Source organism: Culex pipiens, chromosome 2 (assembly GCF_016801865.2).
Source record: "Culex pipiens pallens isolate TS chromosome 2, TS_CPP_V2, whole genome shotgun sequence".
Lineage (NCBI taxonomy): Eukaryota > Metazoa > Arthropoda > Insecta > Diptera > Culicidae > Culex > Culex pipiens.
This window is the reverse complement of record NC_068938.1, coordinates 52,215,224-52,241,497: the sequence shown is the minus strand read 5'-3', so window position 1 is coordinate 52,241,497 and position 26,274 is coordinate 52,215,224. Positions and strand designations below refer to the sequence as shown.

Genomic DNA, 26,274 nt, shown 5'->3' with positions numbered 1-26,274 from the left:
TTGTTTCTTGTTTCTTGTTTCTTGTTTCTTGTTTCTTGTTTCTTGTTTCTTGTTTCTTGTTTCTTGTTTCTTGTTTCTTGTTTCTTGTTTCTTGTTTCTTGTTTCTTGTTTCTTGTTTCTTGTTTCTTGTTTCTTGTTTCTTGTTTCTTGTTTCTTGTTTCTTGTTTCTTGTTTCTTGTTTCTTGTTTCTTGTTTCTTGTTTCTTGTTTCTTGTTTCTTGTTTCTTGTTTCTTGTTTCTTGTTTCTTGTTTCTTGTTTCTTGTTTCTTGTTTCTTGTTTCTTGTTTCTTGTTTCTTGTTTCTTGTTTCTTGTTTCTTGTTTCTTGTTTCTTGTTTCTTGTTTCTTGTTTCTTGTTTCTTGTTTCTTGTTTCTTGTTTCTTGTTTCTTGTTTCTTGTTTCTTGTTTCTTGTTTCTTGTTTCTTGTTTCTTGTTTCTTGTTTCTTGTTTCTTGTTTCTTGTTTCTTGTTTCTTGTTTCTTGTTTCTTGTTTCTTGTTTCTTGTTTCTTGTTTCTTGTTTCTTGTTTCTTGTTTCTTGTTTCTTGTTTCTTGTTTCTTGTTTCTTGTTTCTTGTTTCTTGTTTCTTGTTTCTTGTTTCTTGTTTCTTGTTTCTTCATATATTTCATTATTATTTTAAATCTTTTTCTTTCATTATTCTTCTTAAGATGAGTGAACAAAATTTACCAGATTGTTCAAAATATGAACCACCCTATCGCGCCACACACCGCCACAAACCGGCGACAAAAGGCTACTCTTGGATGAATGAATGACACAAGTCATAAGCTTTCATTGTGTGCTTTTTTTTCTGTTGTTGTTTTGAGCTTCCGTTTGACTTGGCGAGATAAGACGACTTCTATAGAGTCTGAAGATCAAGAAAAGCAAGAAGCAGAACCCGGGGAGGGTGACGAATGGGGTTGATCGTTGAACGGTCGGCCGGTTTTTAGGTTTCGATAGTAAAGTTTAGCTGGTTCTTTCGTGGTGTTGGTATTTCTGATTCGAGAAGCTTTTTCTTTTGGATCTGGAGGAGCGCGCGCGCCCGCTTGAGACTTGATTCTTGAACTTGAAATATATAAAGGCTCGCGAAACCGGGAGAAGCGTATAGTCACAGCTTGAAGCTTGAGATTGAAACAACTCTGTCGATTGGATATACTCTACATTTTAAGTTTACTCATAGGTGAGTGGTTGGAAAAAGGACATGAGTTGAGTGGTGAAAACAGTGTTTAGTGATGGAAGAAAATTGTGGACATGTGTTGGCTCAGTAAAAGAATTCTGAATTATTTGAATTAAATCTTTAAAAACTTTACAAAAAACTGATTACGAATCAATGGATATACCTCATAAAAAGTAAAAAACTCAAAACAGTTTCTAAATTTCAAAGAAAAAGATAGTGTAATCATCTAGAACGACCGAAAATGCATTTTTCTATGTTCTTCATAGTAACTAACTGCAACATTGGGAATCATTTAAAGATTTTAAGTTTTAAGTTAACTAAAAACTTCGATATTTTGTGAACATACGAATGAAACCAACAGGAATTATGTTCAACGATTACTTCGTTGAAATTTCTAAAAGAAAACACTCATTTTATTTTCTTCAATCAAATTTAAAAAATAAACAGCTGTATAATAAAGGCTAAAATACAATTACATTACTTCAAAACTAATGTCTTGAAATTAAATAAAAAGTGTAAGACAATATAATGACAAAAGTAAAAAAATACAAATTTGTTACACAACGAGTTAAATCTAAAAAAATGTTAATAAATGATTTTAAATCAAGCAGGGCTTTTAACAAGTTTTGATGCATAATAGAAAAAAATATTTACAACAGTCATTTTTTCACAAATGAATAACTGATCATCTGGCTATGAGATACATTTTTATTCTTGATTTTCATGCATAATTAAGATGTTGGAAATATTTTTAAAGTTTATGTTCGCTGCTTTATTATTTTTTCTTTTTTTAACAATGTTATGAAATTAGCCCATTTTGTCCAATCAACAATATCTTGAAAATATTTTCATGAAAAAATACTGATCCTCTTTTATAAAAAATCGGATTTATTCTTATTTATTGCTAGCTTATGTTTGATTATTTGTGATTCCTAATTTCTTTGATATCGAAAACAAATTTAAAAAAAATATTTTTGTTTTAAAATTGTACGTAAGTGCTATAGTTTCATTAAATAAATTAAATACTAATAAATATATCTCATTCTTTTCAGATAAACGATGAACCCTACGTACGTCGTGCTGCTGGTGGCCCTCGCCGGGTCGGCCATCGCGTTCCCCCAGGAATATCACCAAGTTCCGATGCCTCAGGATAGTGACATTTTGTTGCAGGTCCCAGCTGGAGATCCCCCAGCGGAAGTCGTGGCCAAGCAAGATGCTCAACCGTTGGCTGATGAGTCCGTGGCCGCCGCTCCTGCTCCTGCTGAAGTTGAACAGCCCCAGCAGCTGGTTGCCGATGGTGCGCTTGAACCTGCCGCCGCAGACCTGGCGCAGGTCAACGACCAGGAAGTGACCGGTGAACAGGCCGCCCGTCAGAAGCGTCAGTTTGGATTCGGTGGAATCGGTGTTGGTGTTGGACTGATCGGAGGTGGATTCGGAGGACCAGGTTTCTACGGAGGATACCCGGGAGGTTATGGAGGTTACGGAGGTTATGGACACCATCATGGTGGATATGGATATGGTGGATACGGTGGATATGGAGGTTACGGAGGCTATGGAGGATACGGATACGGCCATCGTCATCATCACCATCATCACGGATAAGCAGTTTGAAAGTTACCGATTGAATGAGAGCGAATGACTCAGAATGTGATAATTTATTTATAATAAAACGATAACGAATTCGATAACATTTTTATTTATTTTTTGTTTTGATGACAATAGTTATTAAGATATCAGTTCAATTAGTAAAGTGGTGGCGTACGGTTAGTTGCCGAAATTGGAGCCTAACATTTCAAAAGGGCACAAAACATTTGTAAACAATAGTGTATCCCTTTCCCTCAAATGATATTTTACATAAGGTGTGAAAGGGACACACTCTTGTCTACAAAAGTTATGTGCCCTAATGAAATGGCAAGCACGAATTGTATGTGTGACAAAAAAAGTTTTTAATCCTAATGGTTAAATGCATTCAAATGTTGATCCGAAGGCACGGCGTCGTGTGAATTGTTACATTAACTCGTGAATTATGGTTTTAAATGGTCAAAGTGATTAAAATTTCAGCTGTAAAAAAGTCTTTTCTATATCATCGTTGATCGGAAGGCACGCTGACGGTTTGGGTCGTCGAGATAATCGTGGCTTCTTGGGATGGCGCCGGTATTGACGAATAAATTAGGAAGCTTCAGAGGTAAAACAGTGTAGGGATGATTGGCTACCACTAATCATTTTTGAATCACTGTTTAACCTGTCTGTCAATAACTTAGATCAGGAAAGACAATGTATTGTCCATGTTCAGTCCACTGACGGTACTCTTAATAATACATAAGTCCTGTCCCAAGATGGTTTCGCGAAATCATCACCAATTAGCAGAGCTATATAACTATTAGTGATTAACACCTTTGGCTGGTGACATTGACAAAAAACTTAAGTTTGGATGTTTTATCCAAGATTCGTCAGTGTAACGATATCAGCTGTTGGAAGAATATCATATAACTCTCAAGAATGAACTCCTTAGTCAAGTTACTCCTAGTGCTGATTGTAACTATGTTTGCTACACCAAGCTCCAGCGCACCAACGCCACATTTCGGATTTGGAGCTTGGGGTCCACGATACTACTACGAACCTGGACCGCTGGTGTATGCACCTGGACCTTATGACTACGGGGGATATTACGACCCGACGGTTATAGTGGAGTCCCCAGCAGTGTTTGCGCCGCCGACCATCATCGTTGGTAGAAAGTGATTGAATTGTTTTCAAAAAGTGCAATAAATTGAAGATTCACCAACAGAAACACGTTTCAAAAACGAAAGAAAATCCCCATCAGCTTGGGAATTCCGACTCAGCAGTGATTCGATTTGACTAATTGATTATCACATTCATCCTGGTAATTGTGCGAACTGATTAGCGCTTTTATCATCCAGGAATGACACCTAGAACACGTACACAGGAGTCTCCTGGTTGAAATTAGCGCAAATATTGTTGCGACGAAATAACATTCTTTCGCCAGTGCTTGAAGGGGAAACATTACATCTTTTATAAAAGCAGTTATGAAAACGTTCATATTATTAGTTCTGGTGATCCTGGTGGTTTTGGCCACACCAGGAAACGCGGGACGCGGTGGCGGTGGCTTTGGAGGTGGTGGAGGGCGTGGTGGCTTTGGTGGCGGAGGACGTGGTTTCGGTGGAGGACGAGGATTTGGTGGAATCGGTCGAGGATTTGGTGGCATTGGCAGAGGAATCGGACGAGGCGTCGGATATGGAAGAGGGTTTGGGTACGGAAGAGGGTATGGATATGGACGAGGCTACGGTTATGGGAGAGGTTACGGATTCTATGGCGGAGGATTCTTCCCGAGCCCGTACTATTACGATGATTATTACTACGATCCGACGATCATTGTGGAAGCACCACCAGCGGTTGTTATCGGGAGAAGATAAGTGAATGATTGGATGTAACAAATAACTAATAAAGGAAATAAATTACTTGAAGTTTTACGTTTCAATACAATTCTCGTTAATCATTATTTCTGATTGTGAGTGTGATTAACAGTGTTTAATTTAAATATTTATAACGTCATGATTCGAATCTCATCTTGTTTTATCAATTATTTGGATATAAGTTCGCATTATGAATGTCAAAACTGTGTTATTTGATGAATTCTAACATCAACTTTCATTTAAAGTTTGTTTGAACGCTGTAGTTAATGTCAAAACAATTAAATAAAATAAAATTATAAGATTACCAAAAATGCGAAACATTTCACGTGAAATATTTCATAGGCGTCCGAAGCACCGGGAAGGCAAAGCAGAAATTTATGGTTTTGATTTCCTTTAATTCTAGCAAATTTGTATATAAAATATCGATTGTTTTGATGTTAACAGCTTATTTGAGATCTAAAGAATGCCATTCACTAACATTTCAGTCCAAATTTGTGCGATTTATTAGCAAAAACGAGTGTCCGGAATTCGAAGCAAAAGTGTCCGGATTTCGAATCAGTGTCCGGGTTTCGAAGCACAACAAGTCATTTTAATTTTCAAATGCTGATAAAAAACTGTTAGAAAAGACATATTTTGCATGCATTCTCTTAAAACCGACTGTTAATACTACATCCTGATAATATTTCAACATTTCCAACTTATTACATGATTTTTTGTCAGCTATAACGAAAATGATATGCTACTAAGTGACCGGATTTCGAATCATGCATTAATATAATCTGCAGGCAATTTCTTAAAATAAAAAAAAGCTGGCCCACAGTTGTATTTGAAAATATATATATATACGCTCTTAAATAGGCCCAACACCATTCACCACTTTTACTAACGGAAGTATACTTCAAGGCGCATCAACTAGTTCACTTAGCTTTCAGACTTATTTAATGTGTTGTGATCACCACATAGGTTTTCATACGTTCATGGTGCAAAATTGAAATCTTTTTGTTGAAATTTTCTGATCAATCTCAGTTTTTTAGTGGTTATTGATACATACCATCAAAACAAGCCAGAATCTCGATTATCATGAAAATCAGGCCTTCATTTGCACAACTCACACTGAAAACAATGCTTAATAAAAAAAAATGACGTCCATTTTTCTTTAAGATTATATTTATATCAACCTTCTACGATTTGTGGTTCTTGAGATATCGCAGTTTGAACTAGAAGGTTTTTCACAATTTTCAAGAGATAGGCAAAACTTTGGGATAGTGTCAAACGAAGGGTTGTAAAAATTTTGACAAAATCGGAATTCTTGATTGTTTAAATGGTTTCAACAGCCCAACATAAATTCAATTCTGAATGGTAAACTAAGATGTTTCATGTTTTCATGAGATTAAAGTTTGAAAATTTGCCACACAAATCATTTTTTTCTGGAAACCCAATGTTTATGTACAAGTTCCATGATATCTCAGGACTGGATTGACCAAATGGACTGAAATCTGAGATAAAGATTTTCACTTTTTATTTCGTAAGCCCAAATTAAAGAAAAATCCTTAAAATAGAAAATAAAAATCAAACTCTGTTGTGAAACACCATCATTTGGATTTTATAATTTCTTGAATTAAAGTTTTGAAAATCGGCCTTTGAAATTGTAGCATAAAAATATTCAATTTTCAGTTTGTTTTTGAACAAATGTAGGGTCAAAAATAAAGGTATTTCATATTAAAATGTTAAGGAAGTAGCATTATCCGGATAATTATTTGGATAGGTCAATCCATCTTTGTGAAATAAGAGTGAAAAGTTAATATAAATTGATTTATTAGAACATTTTATCGAAAATAGAAATGAAAGAAATAAAATAAAATAGAAATATCATGTGTTAGTGCTTTATTTTTCTTATTTATTTATTTTCTTAAATAGTGACTTGAAATCTAACTTTTTATTGCTTCCTTGCATAAAGTAAGTCAGATACAAAGAAATAACATAAAAAAAAAGTCAACAATGAAACAATGTCGAGTCCATAACTGGTAGAATTAGCACTTTATTATTACGTATTCATCATCATCATCCATATAAATATAGTAAAAACACGCACATAATAACTTATCACCGGCCCCGACTGCTCCATCAAAAATCACACAAAGGTCGTCGGCGTGTTAGACTCGATCCAGTGCGCGTAATGCGCAATCGAGGTGTACACGCTGGGCATGTTGAGTGCGCCACAAGTTTCCGCTCCAAAAGACATGATCCCGATCTGGGCGTACCTCTTGGTAGCTCCATCGCGGATGATGAGTGGTGCCCCTCCAAAGCCCAGGCACGCATCGCGACCTTCACCCCCCGCACACATCCATTCGCCCTCGATGGATTTGGTCGACTGGAGCGCTCCCGTGGAGGAGTACGCACGGACGCACTGGTCCCAGGACGTCAGCGGCACCTCCAGCGATTGCAGCTCGGGCGATTTGGTTCCGCTGGTGGACAGTTTACCCCAGCCGATGATTTGTACCCGCCGGCCAACGGTCAGATCTTGGCGCCTTCGGTGGAGACAAAGCGGTTGGGCGGCCACTGAAACACAATAGACATTAGCTATAGGTGAAAAACGTTTGGCTATTCTAATTTTGTGGTGCTTAATTAGTGACACGCATGAGAACAGTGCGCGGTGGGATGGTCCCCCTACATGGTTGGACAAAATACGTTTTCACGGTCAGTGGACAGAGAGGGGCCTCGAAATGGTTAGCTTCCGTGTACGGGTTGCTTCCGACATTGACAGGTCATCTCCAATGAACCCAGTGGTACTTTGAAAATTCTATGAACATTGAAAGGCTTTAAACTTAAACATAAATTTAATGCCATATTTTAACACTGGAACGCCCAAGCCTCCCAAAAAAAGTTGGCACGGTAACTTCAACTCGCTGGTTCTCGGGCAACTCAACTCAACCAATCGGGACGATTCTTGTTTCCAGTGATTTCTGAGAATGTCTAGATGATTCTAAAATTTGGCAGAACTTGATTAGAACAAATCTGTAATTTATGCGACCGAAAACATCGTTCCAACTTGTTTTTTTAACGACTGCCTCCGCGGAATTTTCGACGATTTTTTTTCACTCGTTAAAAAAAGTTGGAACGATGTTTTTGATCGCAAAAATTATAGATTTAATCAAATTGAGTTCTGCAAAGTTCTTGGATCACTAGAAAAAATAATTGTTTCGATTGCTTAAGTCATGCCCGAGAACCAGCGAGTTAAATTGCCATTCCATATTTTTTGAGGGCTTGAGAGTTAGAATTTTAATATATTCTTGGGTTTTAAAGTTTGTATAACAGTTAATTTTAGATTGATTTCCCCATTACGAGAACAAATGCTTTAATTTTTTTTTGTATTTATTATCTTGTTTTTGAACACTATTTAAATTTTAAAGAAAAAAATAGACAAAAATAAGATTCTTCACATAAGCAATGGATATCAGGATTAAAAAGGTGAAATGGGTTAATACTTAAACAAATTCTGATCAACTAAAATCAATTTCTGAACTTGACAGAAGGCTTGCTATCGACTTATCTATCGTCTGAAAAAATCATAACATCAACCCGTAAAATAAAAATGCCCATTACACGCAAAAATCAACACTAAGATGAAATGTGTTGTTTCCTTTTTTGCCGAATCACTTAATAAATGCAATTATATGAAAGCAATTTAATTTTAAAAAAATAAGCGCTAATTTATAGTTTTTTACAAGGTTCAACTATGATCTAACCATCTTTTTATGTATTGTTAAAATATTCTTGTTTCAGTGAAAACCTCTACAACAAAAATAAAAATAGAGCATTATGCATTACAACTGCAAATTAAAAAACCTTCGATAAATTCTTTCAAAATGAGCAACAATTTACAGAAAATTGTGTTGCCATGAAGGCAGTGATGGTGGTTTTCAAGGTGAAGTGATTTAGAAGCAAATTGAAGCCTCTGGTTTGTTTTACTCCAAATGTTTCGAATGTTCGACCTTTTAAAGAATAATAATGTAATATAAATGTCTCAAATTAAAACATTGTTTAACGTACATGAAATGGATATGTTAGTTAAAAGATATTTCTGGAACATAAATTTTGCCTTTCTCACCTAACTGAGGAAAGGCTTTAAAATGAGTTCAATTTGTTGGGTGGTGACGCGCGGTCAATTATGTGGCATTGTGTGTGAAAAGAAGAGAATTTTATTTCGTGTTTCATCCTGGTTGGCTTGCCCACAAGCAGAAGAAAATCAGTTCAATTTGTTGGGTGGTGACGCGCGGTCAATTATGTGGCATTGTGTGTGAAAAGAAAAGAATTTTATTTTGTGTTTCATCCTGGTTGGCTTGCCCACAAGCAGAAAAAATTAGTTCAATTTGTTGGGTGGTGACGCGCGGTCAATTATGTGGCATTGTGTGTGAAAAGAAGAGAATTTTATTTCGTGTTTCATCCTGGTTGGCTTGCCCACAAGCAGAAAAAAATAGTTCAATTTGTTGGGTGGTGACGCGCGGTCAATTATGTGGCATTGTGTGTGAAAAGAAAATAATTTTATTTCGTGTTTCATCCTGGTTGGCTTGCCCACAAGCAGAAGAAAATCAGTTCAATTTGTTGGGTGGTGACGCGCGGTCAATTATGTGGCATTGTGTGTGAAAAGAAAAGAATTTTATTTCGTGTTTCATCCTGGTTGGCTTGCCCACAAGCAGAAAAAATCAGTTCAATTTGTTGAGTGGTGACGCGCGGTCAATTATGTGGCATTGTGTGTGAAAAGAAAAGAATTTTATTTCGTGTTTCTTCCTGATTGGCTTGCTCAAGTCCTTCCTACATCATCGTTGATCGGGAGGCACGACGTCGTGTGAATTGTTGCATTAAAATAAGTTTAAGTGTTACTGTAAATGACTGTAAAAAAGTCCTTCCTATATCATCAATGTCGTCTGGGTAATCGTGATGAAAAATTACATTTATTCAGTATTTAAATACCTGTGCGCGAGTGTTTTGGTGTGCTAATTAGAAAGACCTTCCCATAGCATCGTTGCTCGGAAGGCTCGCCGACGGGTTTGTTATGAAAGTCCTCCCCATAGCATCGTAGCTCGGGAGGCATCGAAAAGCCAATACCTTATCCTACTAACCCAAAAAAAAAAAATAATCACGTGATGCTTGAAGGAGATGCTGTGGATTCAACGGTCTCAAGCGGTATCAACAAGTATATAGCGAAAAACTATGTGCATGATGAGTCTGCAACTTCAACTATCGGACTAACATTCCTCCCTTTTGTTGAACTGCAGGCTTCTTGGGAGGGCGCCGGTATTGACTAATAAAGTCGGGATCTTCAGGGGTTAAACAGTGAACGGATGGTTGGCTCCCACTGATCATTTTTGATTCATTGTTTAACTTCAGCTGATCTGTCAATAACGGAGTAGCAGCTCATTGGCAGTCAACCATGCTCATGCTCATGCTCATGCTCAACTGAGGAAAGGCTTTAAAATCACACGAAAAATGAACTTTCTTAGGGACCATCCATGAACCTCGTGGACACTTTTTTTACCATAAACCGGGGTGAATATCAAAATTATAAATTCTGAAATAACAAGCCATAGTTTCAACATTTGCATGGAAAAAGTGTTTTAAAATGAATTTAACATTTTTCAGTTGTTTTTCAATTATTAGTTTTCAAAAATTTGACGAAAACAAATTTTTTTGCAAAAAAAAAAAACTTTTTGCGAATATACACAACTGATTGTACTTAAATTTTCATTGAAATATTGAAATGTTATAAAAAAAAAATTTTGCCCGATGATTTTTCAGCTCAACATTGAAGGGGGGGGGGGACAAAAACTTAAAATAAAATGTGTACCAGCCTAATTTAAACAAAAAAAAAAAATCTTCTGGTTTATGGATGGGCTCTATATATATTTTGAAACAAAATGTAGGGCACGCGTATTCTCATTTACTGAACTGCTCTTTTAATATTCGACTAATAAAGCTAAAATGTTTTCGCTAATTTGCTTCTGTTATATCATTTTACATTTTATTGAATTTCATATCAAAGCAAGATTTAACAATCTTGTCCAGTCAAAATGAGTAAAATAAATTGAATTTTCTGCGACATTTAGCCCATTAAACATATTTTTCAAAGGTTTTAGCTCACTTTTCAAAAAATAAATTTAAAATTAATTTGTAAAAATAACATAATTTATAACAAAATCTAAATTTCTATTCTAAATGAGAAAACAAAACAAAAAAGTAGCACTTTTAACTTTCACGTGAATCATCCACCCAAATAAACAAATATCGTTAAAATTAAACAGGCCCAAAAATAAATAAAATGTTTTTAAAATGTGATTCCAAAGATAAAAAATACTCTTCATTTTATTTTGAATAAAACAAAGCTTGATTCTTTTAATTTCTTTCAAAACTATACCTTTCAAATAAAATAGCAGTAAAATTTTTAATACAGCGAATGAAAATATTACTAAATTTAGTTAGTTTCTAAAAAACTCAAAAATCTGAACATTTCTTCAAATGGTTCATATCAACTTGACATATGAGCAGTTCTCTAGGATTTCGGTCATTCGATTTTTTTTGTATTTTTTAATCCGACTGAAACTTTTTTGGTGCCTTCGGTATGCCCAAAGAAGCCATTTTGCATCATTAGTTTGTCCATATAATTTTCCATACAAATTTGGCAGCTGTCCATACAAAAATGATGTATGAAAATTCAAAAATCTGTATCTTTTGAAGGATTTTTTTGATCGATTTGGTGTCTTCGGCAAAGTTGTAGGTATGGATACAGACTACACTGAAAAAAAAAATGATACACTGTAAAAAAAAAATTGGTGATTTTTTTAATTAACTTTTTATCACTAAAACTTGATTTGCAAAAAAACACTATTTTTAATTTTTTTTATTTTTTGATATGTTTTAGAGGACATAAAATGCCAACTTTTCAGAAATTTCCAGGTTGTGCAAAAAATCATTAACCGAGTTATGAATTTTTGAATCAATACTGATTTTTTCAAAAAATCGAAATATTGGTCGCAAAAATTTTTAAACTTCATTTTTCGATGTAAAATCAAATTTGCAATCAAAAAGTACTTTAGTAAAATTTTGATAAAGTGCACCGTTTTCAAGTTAAATCCATATTTAGCTGACTTTTTTGAAAATAGTCGCAGTTTTCCATTTTTTAAAATTAGTGCACTTGTTTGCACACTTTTGAAATAAATATTTTTGAAAAGCTGAGAAAATTCTCTATATTTTGCTTCTTGGGACTTTGTTGATACGACCTTTGGTTGCTGAGATATGGCAATGCAAAGGTTTAAAAACAGGAAAATTGATGTTTTTTAAATCTCACCCAAACAACCCACCATTTTCTAATGTCGATATCTCAGCAAGTAATGGTCCGATTTTCAATGTTAATATATGAAACATTTGTGAAATTTTCCGATCTTTTCGAAAACAATATTTTCAAAAATTTTAAACCAAGACTAACATTTTAAAAGGGCGTAATATTTAATGTTTGGCCCTTTTGAAATGTTAGTCTTGACTTGAAAATTTTGAAAATATTGTTTTCGAAAAGATCGGAAAATTTCACAAATGTTTCATATATTAACATTGAAAATCGGACCATTACTTGCTGAGATATCGACATTGAAAAATGATGGGCTGTTTGGTTGAGACTTAGAAAACATCAATTTTCCTGTTTTTAAACCTTTGCATTGCAATATCTCAGCAACTAAAGGTCGTATCAACAAAGTCCCAAGAAGCAAAATATAGAGAATTTTCTCAGCTTTTCAAAAATATTTATTTCAAAAGTGTGCAAACATGTGCACTAATTTTAAAAAATGGAAAACTGCGACTTTTTTCAAAAAAGTCACCTAAATATGGATTTAACTTGAAAACGGTGCACTTTATCAAAATTTTACTAAAGTACTTTTTGATTGCAAATTTGATTTTACATCGAAAAATGAAGTTGAAAAACTTTTGCGACCAATATTTCGATTTTTTGAAAAATTCAGTATTGATTCAAAAATTCATAACTCGGTCAAAGATTTTTTGCACAACCTGGAAATTTCTGAAAAGTTGGCATTTTATGTCCCCTAAAACATATCAAAAAATAAAAAAAATTAAAAATAGTGTTTTTTTGCAAATCAAGTTTTAGTGATAAAAAGTTAAATAAAAAAATCACCAATTTTTTTTTACAGTGTATCATTTTTTTTCAGTGTAGTCCATATCCATACCTACAACTTTGCCGAAGACACCAAATCGATCAAAAAATTCCTTCATAAGATACAGATTTTTGAATTTTCATACATCATTTTTGTATGGACAGCTTCCAAATTTGTATGGAAAATTATATGGACAAACTAATGATGCAAAATGGCTTCTTTGGGCATACCGAAGGCACCAACAAAGTTTCAGCCGGATTAAAAAATACAAAAATTAAAATTAAAGAAAAAAGACCGATTCCGTAGAGAACTGCTCATATATATATACAAGCCTTACCCGACAAACTTCGTTCTGCCTTTTTTCGTTTGTTGACGTTTTTAACATTTTTGCTTATTCAGCCTCCTGTGATCAAAATTTGATTTTACGTAGCTTTTCCCATACAATCTGCAGATTTTCCGGAATCGGTTCCAGAGTGGCCAAATTTGTTACTTTTTGGCGTAAGAACCTTCCTTGGACTTATACGAACCCAACGCAACAAAGACCACCTCGATCTGACGTGCCGTGTTGAATTGATTCGCGTTCGAACAAAACCGTCGAAATTTTTTATATATATAGATATTCATCTTTTTAATTGAAATCTAATAAAAAAAATTTTTATTTTTTTATTTTTTTAATTTTTTTTTCTTAATACTCTTTTGGATGAAATATTTATTAAGTAGTTATTTAAAAAAATGGTTTGGAAAATTGATAAATTTCACGAATTTCACGCCGTCTACGAAATCGTCAAAAATCACTAACCCTATGTTGCTGTCTATTTTATTAGGCGAACTTTGCAATGGGTCATTCGCTCCCGTAAACTAACCCTATATTAGTAATTAAACCAGGGCATTCACTTGCTCAATTTTACAGTTGTTCATAACATTATTTTTATTCCTTTTTGGGTTTGATATTATATTTTGAGAAAAATCGTAACATTTTCACACAAACATAAAATTTTACGGGATTTTCCGGACAAAGCAAAATATCGCGGATTTCACGCTGTCCGCGAAATCGTGAAATTTCACTAACTCTACTGATAACACAAAGCGTTGTAATTCGAAAAAGTAAACAAAATATTTTTTTAGCTCGAATTTACTTAAAATGCGATATAAAAAAAGCTGCGTAAATTGCATTACAAATTGAATCATCGCCACATTTTTTTGATTCTAAAACAGACCTAAAATTTGATTTAAAGAGATGAGCAAAAAAGTAAGGCATGATAATGGTAATTCCAACACGACGTGGTTAACAGGATATTTTTTTAAATATTAATTTTCATGAAATAGTAGAAATGTTTAAAATTTAAAACTATTTTTGAAAGGTTTGATTCCAAATTGTTACCTGTGTAGTTGATGGGAGATCGCAGAATCAGCAGTGCAATGTCATGGTGATACTGCCCGTCCACATAATCCGGGTGGACAATAATTTGGCTGACGGCGTGATTAATGGCTGCCGGTGCGCAGAACCCGGTATTTCCGCAGTCCGGATCGGTGCGTGTGTCGTAGTCCCCAATTCTCACCGAAGACCTGAAAACAACAACATGGACGGACATCAATGCAAAGCGTTTAGAATCGATTTCGTGACAGCGCGCTCTGATGGCGATCTCCCAGTTTGTCGGAGGCTGTACTTAAATCCCCATCAACCTTGAAAATGGGCTTCGGGGGGTTTTCCCTTTACACCCCACTCTTTGATGTAGATCATAACGAACGATCGCGCAAATTTTCCATGTGACTGGGTCGCCACCGTTACAATTATTTGCACGTTACGCAACGATCGCGACGGTTGGTCATGACATATTTTATTAGATAGTAGGACTAGGGGGGAAAAAGTTACAGATACTTACAGTCGATGGCTGTCCGCTTTGGCCAGGGCGCAGTGGGCGGACGTTAGAATTATCTGGCGGGCGATGATTGAACCGGAGCACGGATAGATGAACGATCCTGTTTTGGTATCTGGCGAAAATGGTTTGGGAAAATATGCGATGAAAGATTGCAGTAAACAGACTGTGAAAATGATACAAATTATATACTTCAGAGCGTGACTAAAATCTTTGTTTTGATTTGGTTTCAAATTTTGATAATGTTCATTGTATTCCAAAATCCTGATTAAGAGTATTATTTTCAAGATCATGCTATTATCTAAGAAGAAAAGAATATTTGAATATTGTGTTAATACAGTTTAAAAGAACAAAATGTAGTTCTAGAGCTGATAATGATTTATAAGGAACTTTGTTTGTAAAGTGTCAAAAGTATGAGTCTTCAAGATTCAGTCTTGTCTTAAGACTTGATTATTTATGCACAAATTTATAGATACCATCAAAAGTTGTAAAAATCTTGAAAAACAAGTTGGATAAAACTATTTAAAAAAAATCTAGGAAATATTGTCTGAAAAACAAAACACATAAAACGCAAATTTAATTGCACCTAATTCCGTCAATAGACCATAAATTCACTGTTGACATGATACAGTTATGCAAATTTACCGGTCAACATTCCAGCAGACAACAAAGCCCATGCCGGGCATGCCAGCCATCACGGCAGTGAATTATGGTGGTCTAATGTTCAATGAAGTTCCTAGCTTCACACAATAGAGAAAACCGTTGTAAAATGGCAATTATTCAGCGGCAATTTGAGCTCTGATTTACATAACCACGTGTAACCCATATGATCTGCTACTTGGTCTGACAACCTTCGGCCAAAACTGACCCCGAGATCTAGAACTCCCCAACTTACTCTTGAACCCGATCCGCGCCACAAACGGGAACGCTCCCAGCCCGTTGTAGTAGTCACCCTGGACGATACTCTTGCCACAACCAACGTTCTCGCCGTTCCGGTCGTCGTCGAACCGGTTCGGTGTCCTCGGGCAACACACGTGCGGTTCCAGCTCGTTCACCCCGCACGAAAGGGAAAAGTCCCCCCGGTAGCACTGGCGGGCCGTTTCCAGCAACAACTCGGGACAATCGGCCAGTGGGACGCACTCGCTTTGGCCCGGGCAGCTGATCCGGTAGAAGGACTTGGGTTCGTAGCCGGAAGCTGTCGTTCCTCCGCGGAACGCTGCCGAGTTGCTGGTTCCGGTGGATTCGCTTTCCACGATGGAATGTGCTAGAAGAAAAGATTTCAGGGGATTTGAAAAAAAAAAACTCAAATCTTCTCAAAATATGAGGTGAATTTTACAAAAAAAGAGAAATCCAGATTACTTTTTCAAAACCACAGTGGTTTTAAAAATATAAATGATGAAAAAAAAGATTTTTGGTGGTTTTTGCCCATTTCTATTCTATTTTTCAGTACCGTAAATATTTTTAACGTCCAATTTCTCATAAGTTTGTCTTTGACTCGTTTTAAAAGAATTATCTAAGCCCGATCTCACACACACTAGCACGCCATTTGTTTTGCTGGAGGGTACAAAATTTAACCTCAATCTTTTTCGTGTACGTACACGCAATTCATGTGAATATGTGAATTTACTCGACACGGGAAAAATTAATGTAAACTCAGTTGATGTAAACGTGAGGTTCGACGTAAACGGTTGGTTCACACGTAAAATCATGTTTTTACGTTTAATTTGTTGCAAATTTACATCAAATTGCATTTGAATTTAAATGTTAAATGAAGTACAAAAGTGTTACATCATAAATGATGTAACATTCGGATTTTTTTTTGTGTGTAGATAACTCTATATTTACGTAGGCTTATTTAATATCCAGGTTTCTACCACACTGAAAAAAATATTCTATTTTCAGTTATGAGCTATGTAATAAAGCTTATATCTGTAAGCCTTCACATCCAATTGAAATGCTGTCAAAAACAAACTTGTGAGAAATTGGACTAGCTCTCCGGTAAAAATATTTACGAGATTGAAAAATCAAGTCTAAAACCATTTTTTTCATCATTTTTATTTTTAAAACCGCAGTATCTTTACAAGGATTGGACATAGGACAATGGTCAATATGGAGACTTTTATGTCTACAGAATCGATTCCTACTATCGGTTTTTGAAAATTTTGACGTTTAGACCACTTTAAAAAAAACAGTTTTAGTATATGATTTTTGTATTTTAGGATAGACATACCATCCTGCATTTTTCGTGAGTCTTTTTGTGACATCTACACACAAAAAAATATTTCCGAATGTTACATCATTTATGATGTAACACTTTTGCACGTCATTGAACATTTAAATTTACATGCAATTTGATGTAAATTTGCAACAAGTTATACGTAAAAAACATGATTTTACGTGTGATTCAACCGTTTACATCGAATCTCAAGTTTACATCAACTGAGTTTACATGTGATTATTTTTTTCCGTGTCGAGTAAATTCACATATTTTTTTCTGTGTAGGCTCCTCAAAAAAATTGAACGAAAAAAATCATGAGATCACCTTAAAATTTAACATGTGTGTGTGTGTGTGTGTGTGTTCAACCAACCAAACGGGACCACGCGGCCGCTTCTTACAAATTGAGTTGTTTCCATGTATTTTTTTTTTAGATCTATATTCTATAACATGCAAATAACTCGCATAGGCATTTGGAAGGTGTTAGCTCTGCTGAGCTTCGGTGACCCATTTCTGCGTTGGCTAGCCGAGCGCGAGGTCCCTCAGCTTGAGTCGACAAGCCCCGCCCTGAAGAACGTCCTTGTCCATTTGACGAGGGTTCGGAAGTTCTAAATAACGTTTGAATCCGATTGATGCACCTTAAAATTTAACTCATAAGCTTAAAATTCTAAAAATCTCATAAAAGCGGCTTGAATTTTTGTTTCAGTGTATTTGTTTTCAGAAAGCCCGTCCAATTTCCTACAAGTTTGTCTTGGACCACTTTTTGATACGATGCAACGGCTTTGAGATATAATAATTTTTAAATTACATACTACACAAATATTTAAATAACTAACGCCCTTTTAAAATGTTATTTCCGAGTACAATTGGCTCCATATACACAAAAATGTCTCCTATAAAGTCCTAAGATAACACGTCTATAAAGTTTCATTGAAATCGGAGAGGGTCGGGTACAAAAGTACCAAAAAAATCCCGATTTGAACTGGAATTGCTCAGAAGTATTATTTTTTTCAAGTTTAAAGTTAATCACTGATCTATGGTTCAAAAAATAATATTTCGACGAATTTCGTTTGCTGGTACAACTTTTTTGCATTATAAGTAATTTTATTTTGCCTAATTTTTGAAAACAAAATTAATGCAGGTTATGTTGAGATTGGGCTTTAAATATATTTTTGCAATTCCGTCGTGAAACTACTTACTTTTCCTGTCATTCTTGAACGACGAAACAGCCTACTTTTCTGTACCAAAAATAACAGAATCGAATAGTAACCCTTCTCAAAACAAATGCTGAAAAGTTCTACTTTTCAGCACTGAAATGGATGCTGAAAAGTTGAACTTTTCAGCACTTGTTAGGAAAAGTTATACTTTTCAACATTTTTTTGATTTGAACGATTCATTGAGTCAATGCATGGACATTTGTCCTATAATTCTGTCCAAAGGGTGTTTTTTGGAATTGCAAAAAACGTTGTATGGAACTCGTTACAAAACTTGATTTTTCATCACTCGTCGTATTTATCTAACTCGGTGAACCTCGTTAGATAAATGTACGACTCGTGCTGAAAAAATCCTCTTTTTGCAACTTGTTGCATAAACTACTATTTAAGTGGTATTGAAAGATATAAAAAATACACAATATAATAATATGATTTAGGCCCCTTTTAAAATAAAAGTCAAGATTAAAAAAAATCTGATTTTTTTTGGGTGTTGAGAAATTTTCACCGAGGTTTCACTTTTAACATTGAAAATTGGATCAATGGTTTCCTAGATATCATCAATTATTTTTTAATGTCAAATTTTTGATCTTTTTTTATCTTTGCAAGAATGAATTTCAGCAACCAAAGGTCGGATCAACAAAAGCAAAATTGTAAAAAAAATCATAACTTATCGAATTTTTTTTTAAGGAGGTTGGACACTTATTTGGAATTTTTTTTTGTCAAAATTGAGTTTATGTGATAAAATGTTTAAAATAAAATGAAATCCTTTCTAGAGACACAGATTTTTACATATTTTCATGTTTTTTTACAGTCCCCAAATTTGTATAGAGACTTGTATGAAGAATCAAATCATTCAAACAAAAGGAATCAATGGAAAAAGTTTCATGAAAATCTTTGCATTTTGGGAAAATCTAGAGAAATGCTAATATTTAAAATGAAATATATCAAATATATCAAACTCAAATATATCAAACTTAAATATTTTGCTCTCCGATTTTCCAACAATAACAAAAAAGGATGGGAATTCATTCCATCTCAAACGAATCAAATAAAAAAAATCAAATTATTCGCTCTACACAAGCTTCCCATGCGCCAGTGCCAACGCACACCGCGGGTTTGGTTTTCTAGCTTCGGTACGTGCCTGAACCCATTTTTGTATTGGTATCTTGGTACATCGTACCAGCGCACCACGACACTCTCGGCTCGCCCCATCGGTTTTGTGTCTGGCACTCACCCATGGCATGAACACAGCGTGCCGTGGTACGTGTCGTGGTATTGAACCCGTTTTGTACCGCCAGCGCGTACCACGGCACGTCCCTCGGCTCGTAACGAGTGAAGCACCTTGGCTCATATACCGGGTTCATGCCATGGGTGAGTGCCAGACACAAAACCGACGCGGCAAACCGAAGGTGTCGTGGTGTGCTGGTACGATGAACCAAAATACCCTCGGTTCGTGTGAGTCGGGTACGGGTGTAAACCGAACAAAGCAGGCGCAAAGCAAACCCGAGGTACAGTTGAACCGCGTGTACCGCACGGTGCAGGGAAGCTTGGCTCTACAGCATTGCCTTGGCGTTCTCGATTGCGAGATTCCTACTCGAAACTAGGTGTTCGAAGGCTTGATTGTTGAGGCAGTTGCAAACCTCTTTTTACACCTTAGCTTCCATCCACCCCGGGATTCGAACTGACGACCTTTGGATTGTGAGTACAACTGCCTACAAGCGACTCCACCGAGGCAGGACCCAGGGAGACGACTCCTACACATGGACTGAGCTAACGACCTAGCCTTTAGGTTAGTCCGGGGCCAACATTTACTTCCCGTCCGACGGAAGGCGTGGTCAGACAAATCTCGTCTCGAAAAATGCCACCGGGACCGTCTGGGATCGAACCAGGCCGACTGGGTGAGAGGCAACCACGCTTGCCCCTACACCACGTCCCGGTTAGATCCAACAGTATTATTTTCAACTTTGAACAGATCTTCCTTGAATCTTCCCAATTTTAACTTGAACAGAAAATGTAATTTAAATTTTTCACATTTTTGGAAGTGGATTGAACCTTTTGCATCAACGCTTCGATTTTTTAAAATAATTTAGTTGATTTAAATGCGCAAAAAATAGTTTCATTCTTATTTCTAAGATTTTTGGCAGAATCTGAAATGTTTTTATACTTGATTGCTTTAATCTCGTTTCTATAAACATGTGATATTTTTTTTATATTCAAGACAAAATTCTATATCGGAGCATTATTTCTGCATTCATTCCGCAAATGTCAGGTGGCAGTTAAAACAAAATTCCCATTCACTATTTTTTCTTCACTTTTCATAACAATCCCCACAATTCCTGACACAGTCCGTATAAAAACACATTTCACTATGTCCTCTTTTCACAAATGGTTTCGGTTGGCCTCGTTTTGGAGCACCAATTCTAAGTGCAGTCATTAACTACCTCGCCGAAAAAAAAGTGTCCATTGTCAAAAACAACTTTTAGCCGGCAACGACTGGCTGTTCAGCCAAAAACTACCCTTCCAAATCACTTTCACTTTTACCGTAAACTTGTTGCAGTTCCAGACTGATTGTTAGAATGCAAAACAGCAGTTGCAGCCGGATTCCACCGTTGGCGTTGTTGAATCTGCTAATCATCTTCCACATTTTGAATTTTTTTAAATTTTATAGCCAGTCCAAAAAGCACACTCGCGGATCGCGGGCGACCAACTTCAATCGAATCTAGAACAAGACTAACCACAAGTCGAGCGAGAGTTGAATTTTCACTCTCATTTTCCATATGGAAATGGTGATGATGATGATCAATGATGATGGGAGGAAGCTCACAGCAGGTAAGTCACCCACGCACGCACGGTGCTCGCCAATGATGGGGGCAACAAACAATAGATGTCTCCACCTGTCCAAAAGCGCGCGCGCCAACGATTTAAGCGCGACCACCCGAAGGTAAATGGCTGGTTGTGGCGTAAAGCGCTTTGCGAGGGAGGGATGCTTATTTCAATTGCTCATTTTTCTGCAAGATCACAACATTGTCTCGCAACTAGTTGATAATGAAACCTGCAAATTGGGCTTTATGGTTTTAGATTACATATGCACAATATGCACGTTTGATCTTTTTCAATTTAGGAAGATACGCAACGATGCCCTCCCTGTTGGGCGTTTATCGTCTGCACGATGCCAATATTGAGACATTATTGGATTTTCTAATGCAGGACCAGGCCGTAGGTTGTCGCCCTTGGAAAAACCTTCCTCTTTACTTAACTATGAGCTTGATTTAATGTTTGAATGGGTGTAATTCTCTACCAACTCACACGAAATCGTGAAAAGTTGCCCCGACCCCTCTTCGATTTGCGTGAAACTTTGTCCTAAGGGGTAACTTTTGTCCCTGATCACGAATCCGAGATCCGTTTTTTGATATCTCGTGACGGAGGGGCGGTACGATCCCTTCCATTTTTGAACATGCGAAAAAAGAGGTGTTTTTCAATAATTTGCAGCCTGAAACGGTGATGAGATAGAAATTTGGTGTCAAAGGGACTTTTATGTAAAATTAGATGCCCGATTTGATAGCGTAGGGGAAATTCTCGTATATTTGGCAGGTTAAGTACTCGCTCTTAACTCCATCTAATTAGCTAATTTTCACTATTTAAACAACTAATTTTGCAAAACTTTTGATAGAAACTTGCTTGCTCACTTCTTAATGAGCTATTTATTACTCGATTTCTGTTGAAAACGCTTTTAATTAGCTTTAATTGAATGTCAAAGTTCTGACCTGCCAACATTAGAGGCACGCTGGAATAAGATGCTGTTCCCCTACTCAGAATTCCGAAAAAACGCATTTTTCATCGAAAAAAAACACTAAAAAAGTTTTAACAATTCTCCCATTTTCCGTTACACGACTGTAAAAATTTTTGGAACATGTCATTAAATGGGAAATTTAATGTACTTTTCGAATCTACATTGACCCAGAAGGGTCATTTTTTCATTTAGAACAAAAATTTTCATTTTAAAATTTCGTGTTTTTTCTAACTTTGCAGGGTTATTTTTTAGAGTGTAACAATGTTCTACAAAGTTGTAGAGCAGACAATTACAAAAATTTTGATATATAGACATAAGGGGTTTGCTTTAAAACATCACGAGTTATCGCGATTTTACGAAAAAAAGTTTTGAAAAAGTTACTTTTTGCGTTTTTCTTTGTTTTGTCGTCTGTGTCTGTCAAGGGTAACCATGAACGGCCATGATCAATGACGACCAACTTTTTCAAAACTTTTTTTTCGTAAAATCGCGATAACTCGTGATGTTTTTAAGCAAACCCCTTATGTCTATATATCAAAATTTTTGTAATTGTCTGCTCTACAACTTTGTAGAACATTGTTACCAGAGTGATTTTTTGCCTATAATCGTCACTGTTACAGCAGCATTGTTTACAGTGATTGATTTCGGCGTTGGCTGTTTCAGCAACATCCACAGGTTCCGAACTCCATTTGGGATTCCTGGGAAAAGTTAATCCAGCGGTCGTTGGCGATGGTCAAAATTTCGCCGTATTTACTAATCACTTTTACTACGTCGTCATTGCTTATGCCTAGAGGTAGGTCAAGCACACGAACTTCCGTAGCGTTGTTGTCCAGGTAAATCGGGATTTTGCAACCCTGATATACCAGAGGTTTGTCGATGATGGACGAGGCCACTGCTGAGTCGGCGAACTGCAACACGGCTATTCTTCTTCTATTGCATAATTGCAATGCTCGCAAGTTATCTTGGTTTACTTGAAGGTCTGTGAGGATTTTTTTTACAAGTTTTGGGCTTGGTTGGGTTTGGAGTTGACAAAAAACCAGAACCACGCTGTTTTTGTCTACGGTGCACATTTTAAAAAAGCGGCAACGCGCACACAAACTGCGGACTGGCGTTGAGAATGCGACTTGTAAGATCGGCGGTTACTTTGCAACTGACAGGGGAAGTGGGGAGGGATGTGATGATTGGATATCCTATAGAGATGCCTGAGAACTCCTAGATATCCGGATTTGGAAGGGGAAAGGGTTTGATGGCATACTTCACCGACGAAAATTTAATAAAAATTAAAATGCAGTAAAATAATTAGAGACAAATAAGAACGATCTCAACAAATTCGAATTTTTGTTGCTGTTGATTTTATTAGTGGTACTTTAACCCTATGGGTGATTCGCTCCAGTAAGTTGAGGTAAAATTACAACATTGAAGAGGTCGTGTTCAACCTTCCAAAATTGCATCTGCCAAATTGACACTATTTTTTACTGTGTATGGGAACAGCATCTAATTCCAGCGTGCCTTTAATGTTGCCATATCAGCACTTTGACATTCAATTACAGCTCATAAAAAGCGTTTTCAATCGAGTGATAATAAGCTCTATAGGAAGTGAGATAGCAAGTTTCTATAAAAAGTTGTGCAAAATAAGTTGTTTCAATAGTGAAAATCAGCTAATTTGATGGATTCAGGAGCAAGCTGCCAAAAATATGAGAATTTTCCCTACTTACCCGTGACCAAAAACAGAATTTCTCAATTTTATAAACATACTAAAAGTCGATTATTTTCATAGAAGCGTAAGTGTTTTATATTTTTGCCTTAAGAAACGTTACAAAATCTTGATTGATAACACAATAGTTTAAGTAGTCGCGATTAAGAACCTACGGCACGACCCCCCTTAAAACTCCAACCGCTGGGACCATGTCCCAGCGATCAAAGTTTCAACGAAAGCCGCGCGCTCATAATTTGAGGTTTTTTTTCTACTGCTTTTCAGCCGACTAAAAGGAGAGTTTAGCATTTACTTTTTCAAAGTTAACTTTTTAACACCTAAACTCCCATGCTCGAGGAAAAGGTGGAACTCCAACTTTGAACAGCTATATCTCGGCTCCCTGTGGACGGATTTTCGATATCTAAACAGCAAAAGATGCGGACAGATCTCTAGATAATGTTGCTTTTTTGAAAAGTCAAAAATAGAGGCGTTTACCCTAAGTTATTCCCGAAACCATAGGAGCAACTTTTTTTCAGCCCTCTTTTTACTACATGTTTTACATGCAGTTATAAATATTCAATGATAATCTATGTCAAATCCATGCCAGAATGATAGATAATGCTCATTTATTATACTCAAGACCATTTTCGGTCCAATGTGGCCACTTTGGAACCGGTCCCAGGTACTCCGGTGAAACCCGGATTACGCTATATTGTGGAGCATTTTCGGGAATATTTTGGTCAAGGCAACATGCATATCACAGTTCATCATTTTCAATATCAAGCTCATTGGTGATACTCAAGTCCATTTTTGGACCAATCTGGCCACTTTGAAACCGGTCCCGGGGTCTCCGGTAAAACCCAGAATATGGCAAATTACGGGATTATTGGAGGACAATTTTTGACAGGGCAATATGGATGTCAAAGATTATCATTTGCAAAATCAAGCTCATCCATGATCCTCAAAACCACTTTTGGACCAATCTGGCCACTTTGGGACCGGTTCCCGGTACTCCGGTGAAACCCGGAATATGGCAAATTACGGGATTATTTCTGAATAATTTTTGACAAGGCAATATGGATGCAAAAGACCATCATTTGCAAAATCAAGCTCATCCATGAACCCCAAAACCACGTTTGGACCGATCTGGCCACTTTACGACCGGTTCCCGGTACTCCGGTGAAACCCGGAATATGGCAAATTACGGGATTATTTCTGAATAATTTTTGACAAGGCAATATCAATGTCAAAGATTATCATTTGCAAAATCAAGCTCATCCATGAAATCCCAAAACCACTTTTGGACCAATCTGGCCACTTTGGGACCGGTTCCCGGTACTCCTGTGAAACCCGGACTATGGCAAATTACGGGATTGTTTCTGAATAATTTTTGACAAGGCAATATGGATGTCAAAGATTATCATTTGCAAAATCAAGCTCATCCATGATCCTCAAAACCACGTTTGGACCAATCTGGCCACTTTAGGACCGGTTCCCGGTGCTCCGGTGAAACCCGGATTACGCTATATTGTGGAGCATTTTCGGGAATATTTTGGTCAAGGCAACATGCATATCACAGTTCATCATTTTCAATATCAAGCTCATTGGTGATACTCAAGTCCATTTTTGGACCAATCTGGCCACTTTGAAACCGGTCCCGGGGTCTCCGGTAAAACCCAGAATATGGCAAATTACGGGATTATTGGAGGACAATTTTTGACAGGGCAATATGGATGTCAAAGATTATCATTTGCAAAATCAAGCTCATCCATGATCCTCAAAACCACTTTTGGACCAATCTGGCCACTTTGGGACCGGTTCCCGGTACTCCGGTGAAACCCGGAATAAGGCAAATTACGGGATTATTTCTGAATAATTTTTGACAAGGCAATATGGATGCAAAAGACCATCATTTGCAAAATCAAGCTCATCCATGAACCCCAAAACCACGTTTGGACCAATCTGGCCACTTTAGGACCGGTTCCCGGTGCTCCGGTGAAACCCGGAATATGGCAAATTACGGGATTATTTCTGAATAATTTTTGACAAGGCAATATGGATGTAAAAGATTATCATTTGCAAAATCAAGCTCATCCATGATCCTCAAAACCTCTTTTGGACCAATCTGGCCACTTTGGGACCGGTTCCCGGTACTCCTGTGAAACCCGGACTATGGCAAATTACGGGATTGTTTCTGAATAATTTTTGACAAGGCAATATGGATGTAAAAGATTATCATTTGCAAAATCAAGCTCATCCATGATCCTCAAAACCACTTTTGGACCAATCTGGCCACTTTGGGACCGGTTCCCGGTACTCCGGTGAAACCCGGAATAAGGCAAATTACGGGATTATTTCTGAATAATTTTTGACAAGGCAATATGGATGCAAAAGACCATCATTTGCAAAATTACGCTCATCCATGAACCCCAAAACCACTTTTGGATCAATCTGGCCACTTTAGGACCGGTTCCCGGTGCTCCGGTGAAACCCGGAATATGGCAAATTACGGGATTATTTCTGAATAATTTTTGACAAGGCAATATGGATGTCAAAGATTATCATTTGCAAAATCAAGCTCATCCATGATCTCCAAAACCTCTTTTGGACCAATCTGGCCACTTTGGGACCGGTTCCCGGTACTCCTGTGAAACCCGGACTATGGCAAATTACGAGATTGTTTCTGAATAATTTTTGACAAGGCAATATGGATGTAAAAGATTATCATTTGCA

At 36.6% G+C, this 26,274-nt stretch overlaps 2 protein-coding genes across 2 annotated transcripts; one reads left to right on the top strand and one right to left on the bottom strand.

Moving 5' to 3' along the window:
• Nucleotides 1-1,032: 1,032 nt before the first annotated feature.
• LOC120419852 (claw keratin-like) lies at nt 1,033-2,856 on the top strand. Its single transcript, XM_039582689.2, has 2 exons — nt 1,033-1,171; nt 2,221-2,856. Exon 2 carries the CDS (start codon nt 2,228-2,230, stop codon nt 2,768-2,770), a length of 543 nt encoding a protein of 180 aa, XP_039438623.1. The 5' UTR covers nt 1,033-1,171; nt 2,221-2,227; the 3' UTR covers nt 2,771-2,856.
• A 3,757-nt stretch (nt 2,857-6,613) lies between these two features.
• LOC120419850 (venom protease) lies at nt 6,614-20,800 on the bottom strand. The gene is made up of 5 exons (XM_039582688.2): nt 20,603-20,800; nt 15,528-15,896; nt 14,639-14,747; nt 14,137-14,321; nt 6,614-7,158 (listed from the first exon to the last, which is right to left on the bottom strand). Exons 1-5 carry the CDS (start codon nt 20,703-20,705, stop codon nt 6,731-6,733), a joined length of 1,194 nt encoding a protein of 397 aa, XP_039438622.1. The 5' UTR covers nt 20,706-20,800; the 3' UTR covers nt 6,614-6,730.
• Between the last annotated feature and the right edge of the window lie 5,474 nt (nt 20,801-26,274).

What these genes read in the sequence shown, in the direction of transcription:
- LOC120419850 (XM_039582688.2), bottom strand. Translation starts at nt 20,705, where the DNA reads ATGTGGAAGATGATTAGCAGATTCAACAACGCCAACGGTGGAATCCGG. An exon ending in GGCGCGGATCGGGTTCAAGA is followed by an intron (nt 14,748 to 15,527) that starts GTAAGTTGGGGA and finishes CATTTTCGCCAG; the next exon opens with ATACCAAAACAGGATCGTTC. An exon ending in AAAGCGGACAGCCATCGACT is followed by an intron (nt 14,322 to 14,638) that starts GTAAGTATCTGT and finishes TGTTGTTTTCAG; the next exon opens with GTCTTCGGTGAGAATTGGGG.
- LOC120419852 (XM_039582689.2), top strand. Translation starts at nt 2,228, where the DNA reads ATGAACCCTACGTACGTCGTGCTGCTGGTGGCCCTCGCCGGGTCGGCC.